Raw genomic sequence first — 23576 nt, forward strand, 5'->3', positions numbered from 1 at the left:
AGCGACTTGAGATGATGAGAAATTATAGAATGTGCTTACAGAATAAACTCAACTCGACATTAATGTATTTGTTTCCCATAGAAATGCATATGAATGTTCAGACATGTGCCTCCAAACAAGACTGGAAACGTGCTATTGAGACTAAAAACCTACGTTTTTTGTTTGTTTTTTTTACATAAATTTGTACTGTATTCACACACACACACACACACACACACACACACACGCACAAAGCACACACAAAGCACACAACAGCAGGCACTTGTGTCATGTTTGTTATTTAATTTCATCAGTGATAATTTTCGTCATAATGTAAAAACGCCCAAATTATTCAATTCACATTGACTATCTTTCAAAATTTACTTGGAACAAAATCTGCTGGCCAAAAACAAATCACACTGTTAAAAGAGAACAAGAAGCATAATACTTATTAAAATTGCATTATCCAGCAATTATGGTCCATTTTGTTATTTTTTGCAGTAAATTTTAGGGCTCCAATTGAATGTGCCTGTTAGGCCAACACTGAATTTATTATGGGCTTTATGCATGGAAATATCCGTACAGTTTCCCTTTATTTTTGTCGCACATCACATTCATTTTGCGCACTTGATGCACAGTCTTTGTTCATCGGCAACATTCAATCCGACAATCAAACACCCAACAGCAGGTTTAATACTAAACACTGTGGCTCAGAGAAAAGGGCGCATACTGAATATGGTTTGTCAGTCAGTGGGTTAGGGTTTCCTCACAGGCCTGCCTTGAGTTACAGCCTACTGGCCTGTACTTTCTGCAATGTTTAATTGTGTTTTCCTTGCATTAATCGATCAGGTCTATATGCTTGAGTCCAATCAGCTATCCCAGAGAAGTCTCTCCGTGCGTAAAGACTGCGCTACCATGCCCGGATGCCCTGCAGAGTTCCCTGACAGGGTGTGACGACTGGTCCTTGGGGCGCCTGGCTTTGCGTCTGTGCGCTGAGATTTCCCAAATTCATGTTCATGAAAGCATTAGCAGTGGTGTTGCTGGGCGGCAGAGTAGGTAAACTAGAGTAAGTACAGGAGTAAGTGTTAGTATACACCGAGTTGTTGTAGCTGTAGGCCGGGTAGCCACTGTAGCTGTACGGGTTTGGAGCTCCGACTGTGTAAGAGGTGTTGTAGTTCTGGGATCCAGTGAGACAAGGCCTCCCGTCCCGGACCAGCACCGGCACAGCCACCCTCCTGGGCGGCGGTGGTGGGTGGTGGTGATGGTGATGACCCGCCATCTCCAGAGTCTTGTCCTGCCGCTGCCTCTTGCATTTGTACCTCCTGTTCTGGAACCAGATCTTGACCTGGGTGGAGGTGAGTTTCAGGGAGCTGGCCAGGTGCTCTCTCTCCGGGGCGGACAGGTAGCGCTGCTGCTTGAAGCGCCGCTCCAGCTCGAACACCTGAGCCTGGGAGAAGAGCACGCGGGGTTTCCTCCTGGTCCTCTGCTGCTTGGTGGCGGGCTTCTCTGAGTCTAGGTCCTCACAGTCACCCCGCAGCGCAGCGCAGCTCTCTGCGGGGAGAGGAAACGTTTAAGTGTGCATCAAAGCTAAATATGCAGTATTTGAAATTATTAATTCAACACTACATAATTCCCAGATCTCATTCATAAGTTTCCACATCTCATCACACTGATACCCACATCAAATACTCTAGTTAGTGTATCTAATTTATTTATTAATGTATTTTTTATATATATATATATGTATATTTTATTATTTTTTTAAAGTGAAATTGTACTAAATTGGAAGTTACTTAAAATTGCTTAACCAGCTTTTTATAATTTTATTTAATTAGGAATTAAATCAAAACGTGGTTTAAAAGACTTACTCAGAAAAAAATTGATTAAGCATTTACATTTACATTTGTCAGTGCATCCGTGAACTTAAGAACAATTTCAATCTTGGAAATTAAAGTTGCAGGTAAATATATTTAATATAAAAATATTTGTCGATTGTGTGATAATTAAATGCACGTTAATTAAGGAAAATCCTAGAAATTGTTTTATGGATTATTACATTGATTTATTTATATGGAATATTGAGAATACATTAATCAGTGCGGATGTAAACAACAGTTAAATGCCTGCAAGCTTTGTGCACAGCCACTAAGTGACTGGCAGCGAACTTACAGCATGGGACAATTGTACAAGGTGTGGCTTATAATATAAAGACGAGGCAATTAAACACCTTGATTTTTTTAAAAAAATATTTTCTATTATTAGTAACACTCACCGAAGTGGAGGACACATCTCCTCTGTGTCCATTTAGTGATCGTTTCGTGATCATTTAAACATGAATCAGCAAATCATATCTTGTCTACAGTCAGTTTAGATGTGATGTTTTTTTGCAGGACATGTAGGCACATATGTTTAATAAAATCATGGTTCTGGTTGACTCCTGTCAGTGCTACAATTACCTATAAAAATGGCAGCTATCATTATCATCACTCTCACACAGTTTTGGATATTCATATTCATTAGTATCACTGTACTCACTGGTGTCTTGCTCCTCCTGCTCGGTCTCCAGCCGGAGCTCCGCAGAGTGGCTCTGCGCCGGGTTGCCGAACATCTCCCCCGGCAGACTGGACTCCGCCAGCCGCTCCTGAACCGTCAACGTGTTGAGATACGACATCCTCTCCTCGCTCTCCGACAGGCCTGAGCTGATGGGACTTGAGCTGTCCCTGCCGGCCAACATGCAGGAGGGCGGTGAATAGGAGCGGAACGACTTATTTGGGAAAGCTCCCGGCTGTGACAGCGCACCGGAGAGACCGAAGCAGGAGATGAACTGGAGCTGGTGCTGCTGAGATTGTTGCTGCAACTCTAACTTGAGAATGTCCTTCACGGAGAAAGGCGTGGTAGAAGAAGTTATGAGCGGGCTGGGGAGCATTATTACCACCAACAGAGAGATGACAGATAACAAATAGTCAACAGGCCCAAAATTGGAGCAATTTGTCTCCGGACGGCGCGTAAAAGACGTAAATACCCTGTGCGTAAGCGTGAAGAATGGTCGCACACTGGTTGTTTTTCATGCAGACGGAGAAGGACTGGTTTTCGTTCAGCTGTGACATCCCTCTCCTTTGGCTGTATGTCTATGGCTGGAGGGCTGGAAGAGAAAGAGAGAGGTCGATCCTGTTTGGTTGGCTGAATTCAGTTATCTAGAGAAAGAGCTGGGTCAGCCAAGATGCTGTCCTCTCCCTTTCAGTGACGTCCTGAAGCGGGGGTGGGACCGACAGAGCCAGCCTCTCTGTGTGTCGGTGTGTGTCAGGAAAACATATATGCCTAATTTATAAAAAATGATTAACACCATCGACTCTCATCAGACTGTTAAAGATGTTAAAGGTAAGAAAGTTTTTATTACACGCTTCTTGTCTTCCAAACAAAAAAAGGCAGCAGAAAAGCTTTTTTATTTTATATAATCAAAATGTTAATACAGCAACATTTTTCATTTCAACTGGTGACTCAAATTGCATTTATTATTTTCTTATCTTTGCTAAATTGTCCCACAACATCACAGCTCTTCCCATCATCACCACGGTGCTCTTAAGATTACGCATATCTTCGTTTCCTGTCTCGGCAATCCGTGGATAAGATACTCCGCCGCAACTGTGGGAAATGAGATAAAACTGGCAACCCAAGGAGATGTGGAGAATATTTAGTGCTTTATTTATGTCTCCTTAATTTGCGAAAGTTGTAGGATTTTTTTTCCACAAGGACTTGGCCACGATGATGTTTTCCCTTGACATAGGGTCAGTATTTTTGGAACAAAAAGGCCTGGGTAAAATATTGCAAGACAGCTGAATTGATACTATCCGTTTCTCGTGCAGCAAAGGCAAGCTTAAATGTTGCTGCAATATAATTTTAATTAAATGTGTTGTGTCTCAAGGTCTTTGATAAATAAATGAATAATAAAAAGGACGAATTATGCTTTTAAAAGTTATGCGTTTAGTTTGACGCAGAAAATGTTCTTTGCATTTGTGTGACTCCAGCAACATGAGTCACAGATTCATGCCAGCAGACTCCCAGTATTCCCAACAACTTTTGTTTTATTAACCAAAAAATATATGTTAAATATCTGTCTTGTATCCGTGTACCAAAAGGCAGGCACGCTGGCTGGCTGAAACGGGACACCTCTTTACTATCTGTGGCCAAGTGCAGGCGCCAGGGTTTGAAGGCCCATTGCTCCTAAACCGTGTGGAAAGAAAAGGAGAGCACGCCGACATAATCTCATCCGCTCACCATCAACAAGGCGCTGTTTAGATTAGGACCAGCGTCTTCCCCTCTTCTGGAGATCTATGTCTTTTAAAATGCTCCGTTTAAGTGGAGAAGCAGGGTTAAGGGATTGGGTCTGCGGAGAGAAGAGGCGTCAGTGCGCACAAGGTTTTAGATATTTTAAATGCGCTCCCGCAAAAAAGGAGAAAAGAAGTGGAGATTTTGGGATGGTCGGATGAGTTTGCGCCGTGGAAAACTGCTGAAACTTCCTAAAATACAATCTTTATCAAGATTTACTTTTAAGGATAAGCCCCGGTGATTTTCACAATGTCAGCGGTGATTTCGCGCGAGTTAGTGGGAATTTACGCAGGCTTAAGTGGAATATATTGGCCTGTAAAATACTCCAAAAGGCTGTAAATCTGGTCAAATTGTTTCCCAAATATTTACCCAGCCCTGTTTATTGAGTGCAATGATTCAAAGAGACAACAGACCAAACACAGAAATCAATGTTTGTCGCGTAATGACAACAAAATGAGGTTGAAGTGTTAAGCTACAAAATATTACCCAATGAAATCTACAGTGTTTAAATAGATAAGAGAGAAGCCTCCTGTATCTAAATGTCTCGCACTGTTATTTTAAAGAGGCTATAAAGAGCAAATTCAGTGCTCACAGGCCGCTGCAGCCTTCATGTGCATCAGAGCTTCACGGGTCAGAGACGCAGGTTACGCGCTAATGGCACAATTAGTGTTTCATCCCTTAACGCGCACGCACAGCGCGCACAGCCTCACAGCGAGTCCTCAACTGACCATCATCAGCGGTCTTCGCGTGCCACCGGCAGCCCAAAAGTGGCCAAGCAGAGAAGCGTGTTTACGGAGCGGAAGAGTCTGTTTCCTGCCTGTAACAAAACCCAGACTCCCAGAGAGTGTCAAGGAGCTGCTCGGGCGCTGAATGCGGCTCTCCAATACATCATCTTCATTTCAGAATCATCGTGATAAGCTGGGTGAGGTCACGCCCACAGCAGAGGTCAGCACTGCACAGCTTTCAACTGCTGGACACCAAACAAAGAGGAGAAATAACTAACTAAATTTAAAAAAATCTGGTTTCCACCTCTGCAGCAGTCAAATTTCAATCATTCCTCACTATTCACTTTCTGGTGTAGTTCTTTAAAGTTGATGGCTTGCCAGGCAGTGCTCAACATGTTTCTTCTTGCCCCCTCTCCTGCTCTCCATATCACTGGCAGGCTAACCTGTCGAAGCAGTGTCTTTTGTGCAGAGTGGCAGGTGTATAGTTTTATCAGTGGTTGCAGGGCCACAGCACCGATCCGCTTGGAGATGTAGGGCTGAATGTTCTCCAAAGACAGCAGATCCCTAAACACAGAATGAAAGTTTGATGAGTTGGTAATGACTGCAATTATCTTTCCCCTGTGGTCTCTGCTTCTGTAAAGCCAAGAGGCGATTGGTATCTGATGGTTTTACCGCAGTGGTAAACTCTGCGTGAAGAAAGCATCAACACCTCCAGCGTCTGTGGGTGCACTGTACAGGCCTTGTGTAGCATGTGTGTGTGTGTGTGTGTGTGTACTGAAAGAAGTTGTGTGTTATTATGACTTGACAGAGCTTTGTAGAGGAGCACTTAACACCTCTCTACAAAGGAGCTGGTTGTTTACAGGTGTTACTATAACAGCCTGGATGTGTGATGGGGAACTAGTATGACTATCCATTTGTCTTACAGTAAGCCAATAACAACAATAGATTGCTACATTAGGGAAAATAGATTAGCTCAAGTGAGTCTGCTGCATGATCTGTTTTCCATGTTGTGTGTGTGTGTGTGTGAGTGTGTGTGAGTGGGTTGGCTAAAAGGGTGTGATAGCTTTCCCCCAGCATCTTGCATTAGGAGAGCGTGTTGCAATATGGAAGTCATGAGGCCATAAAGATTAAAGGACCTTGAAAATTTAGAAGAAAGCACAATTACACGCAGAGTGTGCTCGCCTCTTGTAGCTCATAATGTACTTTCCTTTTCCCTTTTATTTCACGGTCATCTGTAAGAATGGCATAAGACCAAACTGTTGTGCGGCTCAGTTCTCTGGGGTCCCGGAAGGTGAGTCTTATCAGCAGCCCACGTGATGGTGTCAGTAGCCAGGACCTAGACTGTGCTATTGTGCCCCTGCCTGGGCCCGAGTGACGGATGACAGCGCTTTCTAACTGGAGGAAATGAGGAGGCCAGAGGCGAGCCCGGGGCCAGATTTTTAGCAAAACCCTGTTCTCACCCACTTACCTCCAGCTCCACAAGCACCAAATATTCAATCCAGTTGCCAGGATACATGTTGGCATTGTATGTTACTGCAAATTATGAATATGTTACATTTTTACGTCTCATATGTAGCAGATATGTTGAAATTTGATTGAAATTTTAAATTTCTTTTCATCAAAATTTTAAATGTCATTGTTTTTGTTGTTGTGTCAGTGCTGTGGTTAATGTTTGGTTAGGTTTAGATACAGAGACTACTTTGTCAGGGTCAGGAAAGCATAATGTTTTGATTTAACAATACGCCGCTACAAACATGGAAATGTCCTGAACTCCTGTTAAAGAACCCCCACTTTTGTTGCTACAATCCCTATTGGAAGTGGCCTGAACTCCCATTAAAAAGTACCCAGTTTGGTTACTACGAACAGGGTTTGAAATGTCCCAAACTCTCATTAAAGAAATAATGTAGTTTGGTTGCTACCAACACAGCTGGAAATGTGCCGGACACTCCTTAAAAATATGTGGTTTTGTAGCAACTAACATGGCTGGTAATGTCTCCAACTCATGTTAAAAGTACCCAGTTTGGTTTCCATAGCTGGAAATTTCCCAAACTCTTGTTAAAAATATGCAGTTTGGTCACTACCAATACGGCTGAAAATGTCCCAAACTCTCATTAAGAAGTATGTGGTTTTGTAGCTACTAACATGGCTGGAAATGTCTCCAGCGTTTGGTAAAAGTACCCAGTTTGGTCACTACAAACATAGCTGGAAATGTCCCAAACTGTAGTTGAAAATAGGCAGTTAGGTCACTACCAATACGACTGGAAATGTCCTGAACTCTTGTTAAGAAATATGTGGTTTGGTCACTACCAATACCGCTGAAAATGTCTGAAAATATCTCTTATTAAAAAATATTTGGTTTTGTAGCTACAACATGACTGGAAACGTCCCAAACTCTCTCATATGTGGTTTTGTAGCTAAAAACATGACTGGAGATGTCCCAAACTCTGTTAAAAATACTATGTTTGGTCGCTACAAACATGACTGGAGATGTCCCAAACTCTTGTTAAAAAATATGCAGTTTGGTCGCTACAAACACAGCTGTAAATGTCCCAAACTCTTGTTAAAAAATACCTGATTTTGGTCACTACAAATATGCTGGAAATGTCCCAAACCCTTAATAAAAAATACCTGGATTTGTCGCTGCAAATGTACTTCGGTGATCTTGAACAGTGGTCTGCTCCTTGGCAGTCATCTTGCCTAGATGTCATGCCATCCACTATCACCTCCTGATGAGAAACTCAGCCTACATACATGTAATCTGAACTACGTCAGTTTGAAGATGTTGATGTGATACCTATGAAACATACAGATGTAACATACCTGTGGGTTGCAGAAATATACAGTACCAACACTTCTGGCACCTAGGCTGAAATATTTCCCAATAGTGGTGGGCGTGGAGGTGGAGGTGCTAACTAACTTGTATGCTGCAACAGTCCCTTGGGGCTCATTCTGTTGACCAGTTTAGTAAAAAGATACCCCAATAAGATCGTTTGTTTGACAGACTGAGAGAGGGTGGTGTGCTTGAGAACCAAAGCCCTGTTCTGTGTATCGAGGATCTAACTTGGAAACCATGAAAGGAGGAAGTGAGGTCAGGCCAGTCTGGGTCCCCTGCCCTTTGCCCTCCCTTGGGTCTCATAAATTAGCCCGCTGTAATTCTCTCCCAGACAGCCTTGCCCTAGCAGGTGTGTGTTTGTATATATGAGCGCTAACAAGGGGATGTAAGGGCTGTAATGTCTGTGATCTACGGTGTTGGGAATCTAGTTAGGGAGGAAACATGCAACCTAAATATGCTTATCCTCTCTGCTGCCATGCAGGCCACGTAGATAAAGACACTGCAGCGAGGTCGGTTTAACTGAAAAGGATGTGTGGGCCCTGAATGTTCCATCTTGCTGCTTGTATGTTTTGTCCTATTTGGCACTGGAAAAAATATCAAAAATATCGAGAGGTTGAGTCAAGTTCAACTAGCTACTGGAGGGATTCTCTGTAACCAGCTCACGCAGTAATGGCTCTCTTGGGAAAGACAATGTTGCCGTTAAATAAAGCATGCATACATCCTGGCTTCCAGCAGTAAACATCCTTGAAAGAAAATGCTACTGTCTCTCCAGCTACCATGGTGGTGTCTTTATCAAAGTGACAGTTTGTTTTGGCAAAACTCAGACTCCTTATGAGTAAAGTTCAATTATGTAAATAATTACTGTATTAAAAAAAACAGCAGTGCAGTTTCAGTCTGTGTGAATGGAAGAATGAAATCGCCCCCATGATGATCTCCTCACGTAGATTATTAAAATATCCCATCAGTAGAGATCATCATAGTCAGGTCGTTTTTGTCTGTGATCATTTTGTGGCTTTAATATGCAGACAGAAAATAAGCGGTCGGGGTAAAAATTCAGACATGAGTCTTCCACTTCCCGCCTTTGTTTCTTTGCATGCATATTTGTATAAAGCTGAGGCCTGGAGAGCCAGAGTTGGCGAAAAGACAACATCAATCAATTAGAATAGCACACTGTAGACCTTGTGTTTGAGGTTCCACCCAACCTAATAGGGTAAAGGCCATATCAGTAAAAAGCAATGAGTGACAAGCATATTAGCAGACCTTTATAGATATGATTATACTTGTCAAAATGGTGATCAAAGTTTACTTACATCAAATACATGAACGGTTTGTTTGAAATTAAAGCTGGTGCAGGCTCTCTCCTCTCAGTACAGTAACCTGGTGTTTCCCATACATCCGTTTATTTAATCTTATTGCATTGTGGAGTTGCGTGCATTCACTCAGTCCCTCATAGACCAGCTCTCTCTTTCTCTGTTAATCAAAGAGTTAATTAGCCACTCTATGGTCCCTCCGCCTCGCTCCCCGCCACAGTGGACTGCTTCGCCGGGAGGAGAGCAGGCAGCAGCTCTGGAGCTTTGGTCGGCAGCAGCTTGAATTCAACCAGCGCAACATTTTCTCTTCATTTCTGAAATGATTTGCCGATATTGACATGTTTTGTTTCTCAAAGTCCCTTTTGGATTCTCCTTTTGATAAGTCTGACTTCTTTTTTTGGTTTGCTCTGCAGTGTAGGCAGTTGTGACGACTTCTGGCATAGCAATTTTCTCTGCAGAATTCTTTGCCATTGAATTATCAGGGTTGCATTGAGGGGACGCCCACGCATGTCTGCGCTGGTAGAACATCCAACAGGAATGCCCTCTCTCTGAAATGATCTGTGATTGGCCAAAGTCTCCCATCATGGCCTAGATTTTTGAAAGCCTCAAAACAGAGAGTGGGTGCAGAAGTCTGCTTTTAACTTGGGTCACTTGAATTACAATATGCTCAGAAGGTTATTGTGGGATTTTTGCTCAGTGACGCCAGAGTAAAACTTCCCACCCCAGCTTTAAGTTCATTATTATCAATATTATTACAATTTGTTTACTTTTTTCATTTTATTTGTTCAGTTCATGTAAATTACGCAGCAATCAAAGTCACAATCAAAAAAATTCATGACCGAAAAGGAGCAGGAAGAAGAAAACAACCTTATTTTACCTGCCCCTCTCTCAAAAACACATATAATCATAAGAAATATATGGTCTGTCACTTACAGTTAATAACCAATACTTACAGTTACTTCAGAAAGAAACGAAACTAAATAAATAAATGAACAGAAGAATCAGAGGCCATACACAACGTCCCCTTCAACAAGACAACAGCTTCTTCTCTGCAACTCCATCCAATTGTTCTTTGTTTTTACATTTTCTTAAACTGAAAAAAAATATTTACACAGCCCTTTAAATCAATCTGTAAGGAATTCCAAAGTTTAACACCCACCACTGAAATACAAATCTGTTTTAATGTTGTCCGTGCAAACTGGTGCTTGAAGGGAATTTTTTTTCTGTGCTCGTTGTCTTTAAGTTTCGGTAGTCCTGACCTGATAAACGGTCTGTTGGTGTGTTCTCTTGGACTGACTTTATAAATAATCCTTACTGCTCTTTTCTGTAATGTAACAAATGGCTGTAAATGAATTGGTTGACATTTTGGGAAATATGCCAATTCATTTGCTTTCTTGCCAAAACTTAGAAGATTGATACTCTCATGTTTGCACAATAAATACAAGGCTATCTCTACATGCCAGTAGCTGTTTAGCTTAGCATAGCACAAAGATCCACCTAGCAGCATCTTTAAAGCTCACTGACTAACATCTTAACCCTCATTAAAACCACAATTTGTTATTTTAAAACACTGATTTTTGTGTGGATTAAAAAAAACATTAAGCTCCATTTAGAGAGCTTTAGAGGTGCTGATAAGTGGATTTTGTTACCTTCGCACAGAGCCATAGTAGCTGATTCCCTGTTTTCATTGTTTAAGCATAGCAAACTAACCGGCTGCTGGCTGCATAGCTCGACTGTGCAGATATTATGGGAGTGGTGTGGATCTTCTCATCCGACTCAAGGCAAGAAAGTGAATGAACCTATTTCACACAAAGCTGAACTATTCCTTTATTCTGTGCAAGTGGCACACGTAGAGACAGTAGTCAGGATTTCTCTTAAAAAACCATCTCAGGCCTTTGTCTTAGTGAGTCTAAACAAAAATGAAAAAGCTTTACTTTTTCCCTTCATGTGTTTCAGCTGTAGAACGATGCAGTTGTGACTGTTGCATTAATGTATTTGCACTTGTAAAAAGTAAATAGCCGAGGGTGTATTAGTGATAAGATGTTTGGAAATTTGCATTTTACAAAGTGATTATTGTGTTATCTGGAAAGTTAGATTAGCATTTCATTTGAATACACTAATCCCATGTACATTTCTGTCACTTAAGTGTACACACAGTATGTCTATTGCCAGATGTACTTAAGCGAGAGACTGTGTAAATGTTTGCATGCACAAGGGGGAAAAAATGCAGATTTCATGTCATGATATCAAATGGAGCACACTAAGACATGTATGCACACATAAACTTGCACAGACGTACACACAAGTCGGAATGTAGTCAGACGCACAGAGCACTGATGTGTGTTATTGCATGCATGCTCCATCAGTCACTGGACTACACAGGGAGCAACAGGGAGGTCCTGTGCTCTTTGTTGTTGCTGTGTCTAGTCCCTTGTTAGAGAATTGATGACACTGTCTTTGGAAAACAAACAAGGCGGGAAGCTAAAAAGGTGGTCACTCACCACAGCTCTCTGACCCAGAGACGGAGAGGCCATGGCAACATGTGAGCAACGCTGCAACGTCCCCCTTGGAATGTGCTGCAGTGTGAGTGTGTGTGCACACGCTCCTGTTTGTGTTTCAGTGATACCACAGCTGGAATGTGACTGTCTTGTGCCTGAATGTGTGCCTTTGTGTGTTTTGGTGTCAGCGTCCTACAGCAACAATGATAACCTGCGTGCAAAATGAAAACACTGCAATAAAAGAATCCTTGTTGGCACCTCTCTTTTTTTGTCATATTTGCATTTCGCTGCGAGATGCCAAAATAAATGTTCCACATATCAATGTCAAGGAAATGCAGAGACAGTGTCTGTGAATGTTTGGCTGACAAACTCATTGATCTGGATGTGACACACTCCCCCTGTGGGCACTGTCTTGCCAGAGGCTGCTGCTGTCACTCCTTGCTCTGACTCACACTTCACATCACAGCCCAGACCGTGGTCCTGGGGCCTCCCCGGTGCGTACACACCAAACCCTGCCTTGGGCCCCCGAGCCTTGTTCTGGGAGCTCAAATCCCATAATTGCAGGGCTGACAGTGATAGCTAACATACGAGACACCCTCACCTGGTCGGAAAGAATGAAAACATCTACTGTCAAAGTGAAGCGAGGAGATGAGTGGGGGTGGCACCAGATATGGGGAAAGTGAGTAACATCTGGGACTGAACCGGAGGGGAAATAGTAACTCAGTGTTCTGTGATAACAGGTATTAGGATTATTGTACCACTTTTGTAAAGCGCACGCTTAATAAGGCGTAACTAATGCTTTATTGTTGTTTAATAAATCATTTATTCATGGTTTATAAATCAGAAATAAGCCATTATTAAGGAAATCTTTCGGCTTCCTGCTGATCATTAGAAAGTCTTAACAGGCTTTGAATTCATTAATCTAAATATGAGGCCTTAAGTGGTATTAAAATATCTTAAATGAATCATTAAAAGTCTAACAGATGCTAAGACATAGGAAGAAGGATTTTTAGGAATCTTTTCTTGCATTGTAAAACCTCAAAATGATTGGAAACATCTCTGTTTTTTGATCATTTATATTTTTTTTTATTTTATTTTGGCTGGGATGTTCAGAGCAGAAGATCCGCTGTCTGCTAGCTAGCTATCACTGTACCCTGGGCGACACGGGGAAGTACATATTCAATGACAATCAGCTATTTGACTAAGATTTCATGGCATGGCTGAAACCAGCAGAAGGCATTGCATATGCGGCTCTGTGTATTTCATGCAAAAAGTTTTTCAAACTCAGCGTGATGAGGATCAAGGCAGTGGAATACCCGCCAAAAAATGCCAGATATTTCCCAGTTCTGTTCTTCCCTCGTCTTCTCTGCCATGCCTGGATAAGTAAAAAGTCGTGTTTTATGTTACAATAAATTTGTAAAACAATTGTCCCTAACCCTATGTAACAGGTGTTTTGTTTTTGTTTTCAATACTGGTAATTGTAAAATTTATCTTAAATTAAATTACAAGTGGCATTTAAAAAGTTTTTAAAAGTCTTAAATCTAACTTGACTCGAGATGTAGGAAACCTGGTTACCACATGTGAAAATACATCCGTCCAGTGTATATCCTCTAAAAGCATCACTTGTTTTGTATTTTAGCTTTCTCTTAAATTCATTAATAACACCACTAGTTTTCTGTACCAAAGCTTCAGAGCATCAGGATCAAGATCAGTTTATTAACAACTTAACATCCACAACTTAAAAAGCTGTCCTTATAAATAATGTATTACTGAGCTATAAAGCCTCAATTAATGATTAATTTACTATCAATGAATCCCACAATTGCTGAGTTTTAAGAAGTATTAATTTTATGGGAGCCATGGAACAAAATGTAAACACAACATCAGTATATTATCACCTTGTAGCACTATAAACAGTTGCCTATTTACACATCCAGCAAGCACACAACAAGATAAGCACTCATTTGAAGATGTATTATCCGCTAACGTGACGACTGCAAATCCAATATTTACACTCTTTTTTGCTCTGCGGGTCTCCACCAACTAACGAGAAACAAATATCTGCCTCTATAGCTCCCATGCTCCTCTGTGGTTATTATAGTCACTACTGTAACGTTGACATCTGTTTGGTGCTGGAGAGGTAATGACAGCGTTATGATTGGACCAAGATGGTAAAGGAGGGGGCCATGTAAAACCAAAACAATGAGCTAAAAGATGCCAAAACTCTCGTTCAGATGAGAATAATTCTCAGTGTGTTTATCACAATGAGTGACAAATAGTCTTTTGTCCTTTAGCTACACTAATTTGGTTGGATCATCAAACAGCTTATTTACTAACAGTATAAGAGCAAGCACAAACTCATTAGTGTCATGAGCAAGATGTACTTTAAGTGTCAACAGTAAAAGTAGTTGTTTGCCTCTAGAGAGATATTATCACTGTAAACATAATTTTAATATTGTAGCTGGTGGAAGTGAATCTGATTTTAACTACTTTATATTCTGCTCAGTATTTTAATCTATAAGCATGCACCAGTGTTTATTTTATTATAACATCCCTTGTTTTAGGAGGCGGTACTGTCCTAATGTGTTCCACCAGCACTGACTTTAACTATACAAACTAGGTCAAACAATGCAGCAGCACCTTCTTTACCAGACAGAAAGCATTGAAAGCCAGCACTGAGGCCTCAAAACGGGCTGAGTCCTGCCTCCAGTACAGCCAAAAAGCTTTCCAACAGAGTCAGGTCCTGGTAGGGGCGAGCAGGCTGGAGTGGCCCTCATTTATCAACCTCTTCAGCTCCTGCAGACAGCTGTGGGGAGAGCACAGAGGAGCTGGCGTGTTTACACCACAGCTCAGCCGAGGCCCTCAGGACAGAACAGATGAAGATGCTTGCACACACTCATTTACACATCCTTACATGCACTTACTCAAACAGTGTCGGGCCCAAGTATAATAGCTGTCTGTTCGGCTGGGGTTCACATTGACATTTATGATAGGATGTGCGGCCTCGCCCTCTGACACAGAGCTGGCGCTGTGTTGCAGATATTTTGTGTGTGAGTCATTTGATCAAGATATATTTTACCTTTCATACAGAGGGCATTGCTGTGCAGAATAAACTCATGCTATCAGTAGCTGTGGTCAGGGGCTGCTGGCCTGGGAAGCTCCTGATACTGTCTTTAACGAGGCTGTGGCACCACCTTGTGGTGAAGTGTGTTATTGCAGTGAAATCCTGATCCACCCCCTTTCACCGCCACACATTTGTTGTGACATTTGTCAGTCACGCTACAGAGGCTCTCATTGGCCAACAGCCCCAGTCTATGTGTTGTCTTGAACTTTGACCTGACTGGGATCAGTGCTGGGATTGGCTTTACTGATACATCTACATTCTTATTGGTAAACCCGCTCACACCCACTTTACATCTCCCAAATCCAAGTTGAAGGTGAGCGTCCTCTTTCACCCGTTAGCTGTCCCGGTACCTGCTCATCGTCGCCACAGTCTCCAGTTAACAGCAGCCATGTCGGTGTTTTGTGAGGTCCCTCAGGCAGCCCCTGTAGCTGTCTTCAAGCTAACGCAGGACTTCACTAATGACCAGTTTCCCAAGAAGGTGAACCTCGGAGTTGGAGGTAAGATGTTCACTTTAAGTCCGAGCAGCAGCCGTGTAGCTAACGACACCGTTAGCCATGGTTCTGATACACTGGGACCAACCGTTTTTAGCTAATGTTAGCTTAGTTAGCTAGGTGATTCTTAACTGAAGCAGGTGTTACGACGAATTCTGTGACCTGTTGAGGAGGTTCCCCAAATTATCCTGCCTTTTATAGCATGTAAATTGTGGCACACATACTGGCATGTGTTATCCCAACCTTGTGACCCTCTAATACAGTATTAAAATAGGCTAACACATTTTGATATATAGTATGTTTGCTCTATATACAAGTATGACTAGTTAGAATTTGACGGGTCACAAATTTCGATGTAACACCTGCACCGTTTTCTAGTTAGCATGAACAGGTGTCTTATTTGGTGTAACTTTACAGCTGTGACAGGTGACATAATGCCATTATTTAACCTCCATTTGACATGAGGATTGATTCACAGCTGATTGATCATGGTACTTGCTGCTCAGTCACTCCATACCAACTGATTGCAGCTTTGTAGATAATGTATCCCTGTTATGTAATAATGTGGCACAAAGGGTGTAATCATTTGTACTCTCCGCACAAACTGCACAAACCCACTCACTGAATGTGGACTAAGGAGTCGATTGGATTACTGTCCCCTCATGTTGCAAGATCAAGCTCCCGGCAGGAGTTTAAATATGTATTACTTGGTCCTGTTTCCCTGGTAAAATAAGCTATTAGCACATGTCAGTCCTCTGCATAACCGTTTTGAGTGTTAATCGTATTAAAAGTAGTAATCCTTGCTGCTTAAATTGCAAAGAAACAGTGTGAGAAATATTGCTTAGCTCTGTTGTGGCAGTGTGTTATGGCACTGCAGGATGAGGCTGCCTGAGTCCTGTGATTAGTACAGGAGGCTAAGGCCTTATAATCCCCTTCTCTCTGCAAGAAGCTGTGCTGCAGATGGTCATTAGCTAGTGGGCAGCTGGGAAATGTAGGCCAAGCAGTTTCTAGATATTAAAAAATAATTAGAGCTCAAACAACTAGTCCATTAGTTATTAGTCGAGTAATTGGCAACTATTTTGATAATCCACTACTTGCTTAAGTTATTGTTGAAGTAAAAATGACAGAAATTAACTCATGCCAGCCTCTCAGTGGTGAGGATTTGCTGCTTTACTTTTATGTTATATACTGAGTGTCTCTGGGTTTTTGAAGACGTCACATGGGTCTATAGCAGGGTTGGAAATGAACTTTTTTGTCCACCTGACACTACGGCTGGTGTGGCACTTGGCTGGTTAGAGAAGCAAACCTAGCAGCCACTTGCATATTTCACCAGCATTTGTCTGGTGGCTGGTGCTAATTTCCAACCCTGGTCTACAGAAACTTAACAAAACTTCATTTTACTGTTAGGCATTTTATAGACCAAATGATGATAATTAAAAACAATCTGAAGAAGAATCAGTAATGAAATAATTGTTTCTTGCAGACCTAGTTGTATTGGCTCAAGACTGATTATTCATTTTCTCAGATAGTCTCATCTTTAACGCCAGTAGATGAAAAACAAGATAAAACTCACTGTGGACAATATTTAGCCTGAAATTTATGAGTGAGCTGCAAAGCAAGTTGACGGTCTCTGTTCTGAAGATAAAAACGCTATTGTATACTCAGGTCCTTATCAGGTGGTGACATGGAGGTCAGCTGGCTGAAACACTCAACAGAGAGATGAAAGTGCATGTGTGTGTTACAGTATCTAACTGATCTTTCCAGGGTCAATGTGACAGTCTGCTTAAAAGTCATATTTGAGGCAATATATCAAGGCTTTAATCTTTCCTTCACTTCTCTGTATAATATTGGTCTCCTTAAATTGTTCTTTGCAGCCTACCGGACAGATGAGGGCCAGCCATGGGTTTTGCCCGTGGTAAAAAAGGTGGAAAAGATCATTGTGCATGATGACAGGCTAAACCATGAGTACCTGCCCATCCTGGGCCTGCCTGACTTCAGATCCTCTGCCTCTAAGATCGCACTGGGAGAGGACAGTCCTGCCATCCAGGAGAGCAGGGTTAGTGTAGTGTAAGACCACATTATATTTCAGTTTTCAATGTATTTGCATTTAAACTAACTGTCTTTTCTGTCACTGCCAGGTGGGGGCTGTCCAGTGTCTGGGAGGCACAGGTGCTCTGAAGATGGGTGCAGAATTTCTCAGGCGTTTCTACAATGGAAACAACAACACCAAAACACCCGTCTATGTGTCTGCACCTACCTGGGGTAAACCCACACATACACTCAAACAAACAGTAAAGTAGCACAGAGTGGTAAACATAGAAAGTAGCTCCTCATTCAAGGACTTGGTATCTGAATCCTTTACAGAGAGTTCTGTAGACGTGAGCGGTCAGTCCTCTGTAAAGAAATAGTTTAAAGATATTATTTAGCCTGTTATTAATATTTACTGTGTACCTATACACTGTATCGACAGACTTATTCTTTGCCAGTGCCACTATCAGCATGTGGTTGTTATATGTTTTGTCCACTAGAGGGCATTCCAACATTATCAATGAACATATGGAATTACCAACAGGTGATAGCTTTTTTACTCAGTAAAAATCAAGCTTAGTCACAAAATGAATAACGTTATCTTGTCAACTTAAATAAACATTTTAATCTTATATCGTTTATTGAAGGTATACCATGCAGGATTATTGCATAATGCTTGTAAACATGCTCTTCTAACCCCAGATTCAGTCTCGTTTGGCGTTTCGTCTCGCTATACTTGTGGTTTTTTTGGTGCTGTGTTGCTTGGATGCCTGCTGCTTATGTTCTTGCACCTGGTTGTTACCTTTTATATGAAACCCCAACCTCACCTGAGCAAGGGGTTTGTTTTAGTAAACTATAGACTTCAAAATGTTGTAGTGTTTTAAGTTTTTATGTCAGAAGCATTTATAAAACAACATATATATTTGTATCTAGTGTTCCACTGTATCAGACTTTTTGTTACTGTTTGTTTCAGAAAATCACAACGCTGTATTTGCAAATGCTGGCTTTGAAGATGTCCGTCCATACAAGTACTGGGACGCAGAGAGGAGGGGCCTAGATTTGGATGGTTTCCTTGGAGACCTGGAGGTAAGCAGTGTGCGATAAAGACTCTGGTACAATTTGATTTTGGTCATTAGTCATTTTCATTTGGAGTTTACAGTACTGCTTCGTCTCTCTGTTTCCCACAGAGTTGTCCAGAGCGCTCTATCTTTGTCCTGCATGCCTGTGCCCATAATCCCACTGGCACAGACCCCACACAGGAGCAGTGGATGCAGATTGCAGAAATAATGATGGTATTATACACGAACATACTCACAAAACAACACATTGTCTGTACTGTTGTCTGAATTACCACTGCTAACAGTTAACAGTTGTCAGTTTAATCAGGACATGGTTTTGCATACTTAATATTTATCGCGGTGTGATGATTGTTTGATCTTGTATCCCGTTCTTTTCCAGAGGAGGAAGCTGTTTGTGTTCTTTGATTCAGCTTATCAGGGATTCGCCTCAGGGAGTCTGGATAAAGATGCCTGGGCGGTCCGCTACTTCGTTTCCATGGGCTTTGAAATGTTCTGCGCCCAGTCATTCTCCAAGAACTTTGGCCTCTACAGTGAGTGACCCTTGGGTGCTTGAGTCATACATCACTTGCTTGCAAGAGAGTGATAAAGACTGGCATTTTTTGTACTGTTCTTAATCACACAGTGCTTTATATGGCGACACTTTAATAGTAGAACAAAGGATAAGCCCCAACAGATTGCTGTAATCTTACTCAGGACCTGTCTTATTTTCAGACATGACAAAATACTATATAGAGAATCAACATAGCATATAGTTAAAGCTGTTACCATGAAAGGTACAGTAGGTATAAATATGTCACTGTCACAGGCCGTGGTTAAAACAAAGGAATAGCTGCAACATTGATTTATATTTGATGCCTCTTTCTCCTTTCAGATGAGCGTGTGGGCAACCTGACCATTGTGGCTCGTGATGCAGACAACCTGAAACGAGTTCTGTCCCAGATGGAGAAGATTGTCAGGACCACGTGGTCCAACCCACCGTCTCAGGGAGCTCGCATTGTTGCCATCACTCTTAACTCACCTGAGCTCTTCACTGAATGGTCAGCACAAAATATCCCCATAAAAAGAACACTCAAAGCACTGTATGTATGTAAAAACAATGTATTTTTTTCCCAGTGTAGAGTTACTCTTTTATTTTTGTTTGACTTTAGGAAGGACAATGTGAAGACCATGGCGGACAGAGTGTTGTTGATGAGAGCTCAGCTGAAAGCTAAGCTCCAGGCTCTGGGGACACCAGGCACTTGGGACCACATCACAGAGCAGATTGGCATGTTCAGCTTCACAGGCCTCAACCGTGAGTACAAAGACTGTACACAGACAGCAAACCTTTTCTCTCACACACATACACCCCCCCATAGAAACCAATATATTCAGCACTTCAAGGTGCTGCAGTTACACCAAAAAAAAGCTGAACTCAACTGTATGTCTCGGGGGAAAACACTCTGCTGCCTTTTAAACCTTTTAAGCCCTAAGCCTATTTTACAGGCCTCTGCTTGAAAATTGCATACCCATAATGAAATATGTATATCTCTACAACCACAACGTCTATTTGAATACTTTTGGTGTCATAGTAAAGGGAACACGTGTGAGATTTGTTAAGATGTAAATATCAGTATATGTGTTACATGTGAAGAGTAAATGAAGATGGCACACAACACAAATGAAAACGTTTCAGGTTCGCCTAAAAAAAAAAAAAAAAAAAAAAAAAAAAAGTATTTTCAGGATGAGTATCCCTTTGGAATGATGCAGCTGTAGCTCTAAACCTCTATCAAATCATAGCACAGTATGTGAACATTAACTCTGCAAAGGTTGATTTTGATAAAGTGAAGCAGTACAATATTAGAGAGATTTTACTACAGACAGTTCAGACAAGGTCTCTATGTGTGCCATTTTGGCACAGTTTGGCACCATGTGTGCCATTTGATTTTTCCCATGTACAAAACTATTTATTTCATTTGTATATCACTAATGGTGTTCAGTACATCCAAATGCAACAGTTTTGGGCATTTTTTTGAAAATTCAACTCGATACAGAGCTCAGTACATTTTCCATTCCTAAAATGACCTAGTCTGGGGCCGTTAATGGCCGTTTTGGTAAGGAAACGGAACCAGGGCGAGTGAGACAGGATCTGGAATTCGATGGATGCACCTTTCCATAAAAATAAAAGCACCAAGCTAATAAAAATGTGGTGAAACTTTTAATTTAAAGAATATAATTTACAAGAAAAGCCCCAAGCCATTAAGTTAATCGATTTTCTTATACCCCTCATCACCCTAAATCGATGGTGCACCAGAATTTAAAGTTTTACTATGCTGAACACTTTTAGTCTGGTGAATTTGGTGAATACCGCATCCGCTCTCTATACTGGAACCAGAATCCAGACAAAATTCAGAGTGAATAAACACTAGGCTCTTCACTTCATGTGAAGAGCCTGGTGACGCGAGGCTAAAAATGACCACACAAAGCAACTGAAAGTTGAATCCAAATGGGGCAGATTTACTTTTATCAAACTGTAAACATTTCTGTGATAAAAATCATTTTAAAACAAAAAAAAACATACCAAAAAAAAAAAAAAACTCAACCTCCATTGTGCCTCTTTTGGAAAGACGTTTCTGTAAAAGTGCAAACTGTAAAAACACATAAAATTAAAACAACTATTTACACTATTGTTCATTTATTTACACATGACCATCAGGAAGTTAGTCGGTTGCCATTGTGTTTGTTTGTTTTTCTGGGAGTTACTGCACTGCTATGTATTGCACTGCTGCTACGTCATCTCCCTCTTCTTCCAGGTGAAAGCCCGCGAAAGAAAAGTGGTGCATGCGCAGAACACCAAGTCTGACTCCAGTCGGACTAAGTGGATACATGCAGCAATAGTACAATTTTCAATCGAATTCTCTAGGTGTGCTAGTCGAGCCACGGATAGTCCAGTTTCAGTCAGACTCCAAGTAACTGTGCAACATCACTATATTCTTTCATGATTGGTGCATTGTTTCACACTGTGTTTGCTAAGTGGTTAAACTTCATTTCAGTTTCAAAAGTGAAAAAGGTGTGAAGACACCTAATGCTTACTGTATACTAGAAGTCTTTGAAAAGACTTTTGAAGGACTAAAGTCTGACACCCTCTCACATCCAAAGGCAATGTGAGTTTTTATTCACCCATGTTAAGACTTTGCAAAGACTGAGGATCTTGCAGGGTCACTATTTGCAAGACTACAACTAGATTCCTTTCACAATTATTTCCCATCCTGCTTCTGGTGGAAAATATTACACCAAACTCCCTTTAAGAAATACGACATAACAAATCTTTACACGTCCACAAGACACATAACTTCAGAGACACAAGATAAAAGGTGTCATATGTTGACTGTATTCTTGTCAATTCTGCAACAATAACAAGTGCTGGTTGGTGGATCAGATACTCGTCGATGAACTCACACTCCAAAGCTCCACTCATTTCTCCTCCTTTTCCATAGTTTAAGAGAACCGAGACTTGTTTACGTTATTGTGCCTCCCCTGTGTCCCCTTCATGTTCTTCATGTGTACGTGGTTTGCTGCGTCCTGTTTGGTACTGGAGAAAGTGCACGTATTGGTTGTTGACAAAGCTCATGTCATTGAACTTCCATATTTGCTTGAGCTAAGAGTAAAAACTAAGGAAATTTGTCTGCAACAATAAAATCACTGCAAAGGTCATTTGTTGTGATCGAAAACCAACATAAAGTTACCAAACAAATCCAGGATGTATCTGCTTTCACACATCTCAGATAAGCAACAAATTCACTGTGCACTACTTTAGAAGTTTAGCAGTTTTAGCATTTGTTCATAATACTACACAATATAGCATTTCTGATACACTTCAATATCTTTACAGGATCTTAAAGTATCTAATCATTAATCAATGAATGATTAAACCTGACTCTTCTGTGTTTCCTGCAGCCAAACAAGTGGAATACATGGTGAAGGAGAAACACATCTACCTAATGGCCAGTGGCCGCATCAACATGTGCGGTGTGACCACCAAGAACATAGACTACGTGGCCGAGTCCATCCATGAGGCCGTCACCAAGGTCCAGTAGAAGACTACACCACCCACAGCTCTCAGTACTTCCTCCTGCCCGGCCCTGAGGCACCAGATTTCAGAGAAAGTGTTTGTTTCCAGCTGATTTTGTGGCACAAACAAACACTTATTTGCACAAATATGCAAACAGCCCTCAGCTAACTTATCCCCCTCCTTTCAGTGTTCGTGATAAGCTGGACCTGTTTCTGTCTGAACGCACAAATGGCAATTATTCCTTTAAGTAATTATGTTTTTAATTTGTCCTTCTATTTTCTTCATGATGGTCTCTCACTTATAGTGTGTACTTAGTGTGATTTTTTTTTTTTTTTTTTTTTTACAGTAGTGTTCTGTAAGTGTGTGTCTCAACTGTGTCACGATTACCTCAGCAGTGCTGACTCAACTGTCTAAAAAATGTTTGTCATACTGTTAAGATTCATCCATTCCAAGTGTTACATAACAACACATTTTGAATTTTATTTGACCTGTATTAATTAGCATTAATGATTAACAGCACTGACTAAACTGACTTAATGTAGCTTTGATTAGACGAAGCAATAATAGTAAATATTGTAAGCGTTTACCACGTCTATCACGAATGAAGTAGCAGTATTATGGTAACTGCTGGATGTAATGTGAACAAAAGAGTTCTCAGGAAGATATTTTTTAACTTGAGTTATGTAATTTATTAATACTACTGTCTTCTGCCCAGAGCGGTGACACTAATTACCTCACTTTTAATCAGTATTTATGGAGAGTTTTAACTCGGTGAGCACAAACAGCACCGAAATTTCCTCGCAGTCGTCCAGGTGACTCCGGAGTAATCTCTGTTTTTGGCTCACAGCTGAGTTTTGTGATGTCAGGCACCTGTAAAGTGAATGTTGAGTTTGCACAGCGTCTGTCTGTCCGTAACACTGGTGCACTATTACGTAAGACCCTAAGGTCTGTGGCCCAAACACTGTTTGCTATCGTATCACAGTGCACAGTACACCAATACAGCAGTCTTACTGTCCTCAGACCTTCTAATAAGATGAATGAACTCTAATAAAGAACTATAAATAGTATGTTTGTAATGTCGTCACCTATGTTGGAATCTGTACACATACTTTAAAGTGAGTGATCATGCTGTGTG

The 23576-nt window shown here is 41.2% G+C and overlaps 2 protein-coding genes across 2 annotated transcripts; one reads left to right on the plus strand and one right to left on the minus strand.

Annotated features, from left to right (window-relative positions):
* Positions 1–277: 277 nt before the first annotated feature.
* Positions 278–3204, minus strand: nkx2.3 (NK2 homeobox 3). Its single transcript, XM_049600890.1, has 2 exons — positions 2515–3204; positions 278–1530 (listed from the first exon to the last, which is right to left on the minus strand). The coding sequence occupies exons 1-2, from the start codon at positions 2903–2905 to the stop codon at positions 890–892; spliced, it is 1032 nt and encodes a 343-aa protein (XP_049456847.1). The 5' UTR covers positions 2906–3204; the 3' UTR covers positions 278–889.
* An 11881-nt stretch (positions 3205–15085) lies between these two features.
* On the plus strand, positions 15086–23508 carry got1 (glutamic-oxaloacetic transaminase 1, soluble). The gene is made up of 9 exons (XM_049600909.1): positions 15086–15292; positions 17161–17342; positions 17425–17548; positions 18288–18400; positions 18502–18606; positions 18773–18923; positions 19265–19430; positions 19542–19684; positions 22327–23508. Exons 1-9 carry the CDS (start codon positions 15184–15186, stop codon positions 22464–22466), a joined length of 1233 nt encoding a protein of 410 aa, XP_049456866.1. The 5' UTR covers positions 15086–15183; the 3' UTR covers positions 22467–23508.
* Positions 23509–23576: the final 68 nt, after the last annotated feature.

The sequence above is a fragment of the Epinephelus fuscoguttatus genome, linkage group LG16, assembly GCF_011397635.1.
Source record: "Epinephelus fuscoguttatus linkage group LG16, E.fuscoguttatus.final_Chr_v1".
NCBI lineage: Eukaryota > Metazoa > Chordata > Actinopteri > Perciformes > Serranidae > Epinephelus > Epinephelus fuscoguttatus.

Excerpts from the sequence above, each read along its gene's own strand:
- nkx2.3 (XM_049600890.1), bottom strand. The coding sequence starts at position 2,905 with ATGCTCCCCAGCCCGCTCATAACTTCTTCTACCACGCCTTTCTCCGTG. Across the intron at positions 1,531-2,514 it reads GCAGGAGGAGCAAGACACCA|AGAGCTGCGCTGCGCTGCGG; the intron begins GTGAGTACAGTG and ends CTCTCCCCGCAG.
- got1 (XM_049600909.1), top strand. The coding sequence starts at position 15,184 with ATGTCGGTGTTTTGTGAGGTCCCTCAGGCAGCCCCTGTAGCTGTCTTC. Across the intron at positions 18,607-18,772 it reads AGATTGCAGAAATAATGATG|AGGAGGAAGCTGTTTGTGTT; the intron begins GTATTATACACG and ends GTTCTTTTCCAG. Across the intron at positions 19,431-19,541 it reads CCTGAGCTCTTCACTGAATG|GAAGGACAATGTGAAGACCA; the intron begins GTCAGCACAAAA and ends GTTTGACTTTAG.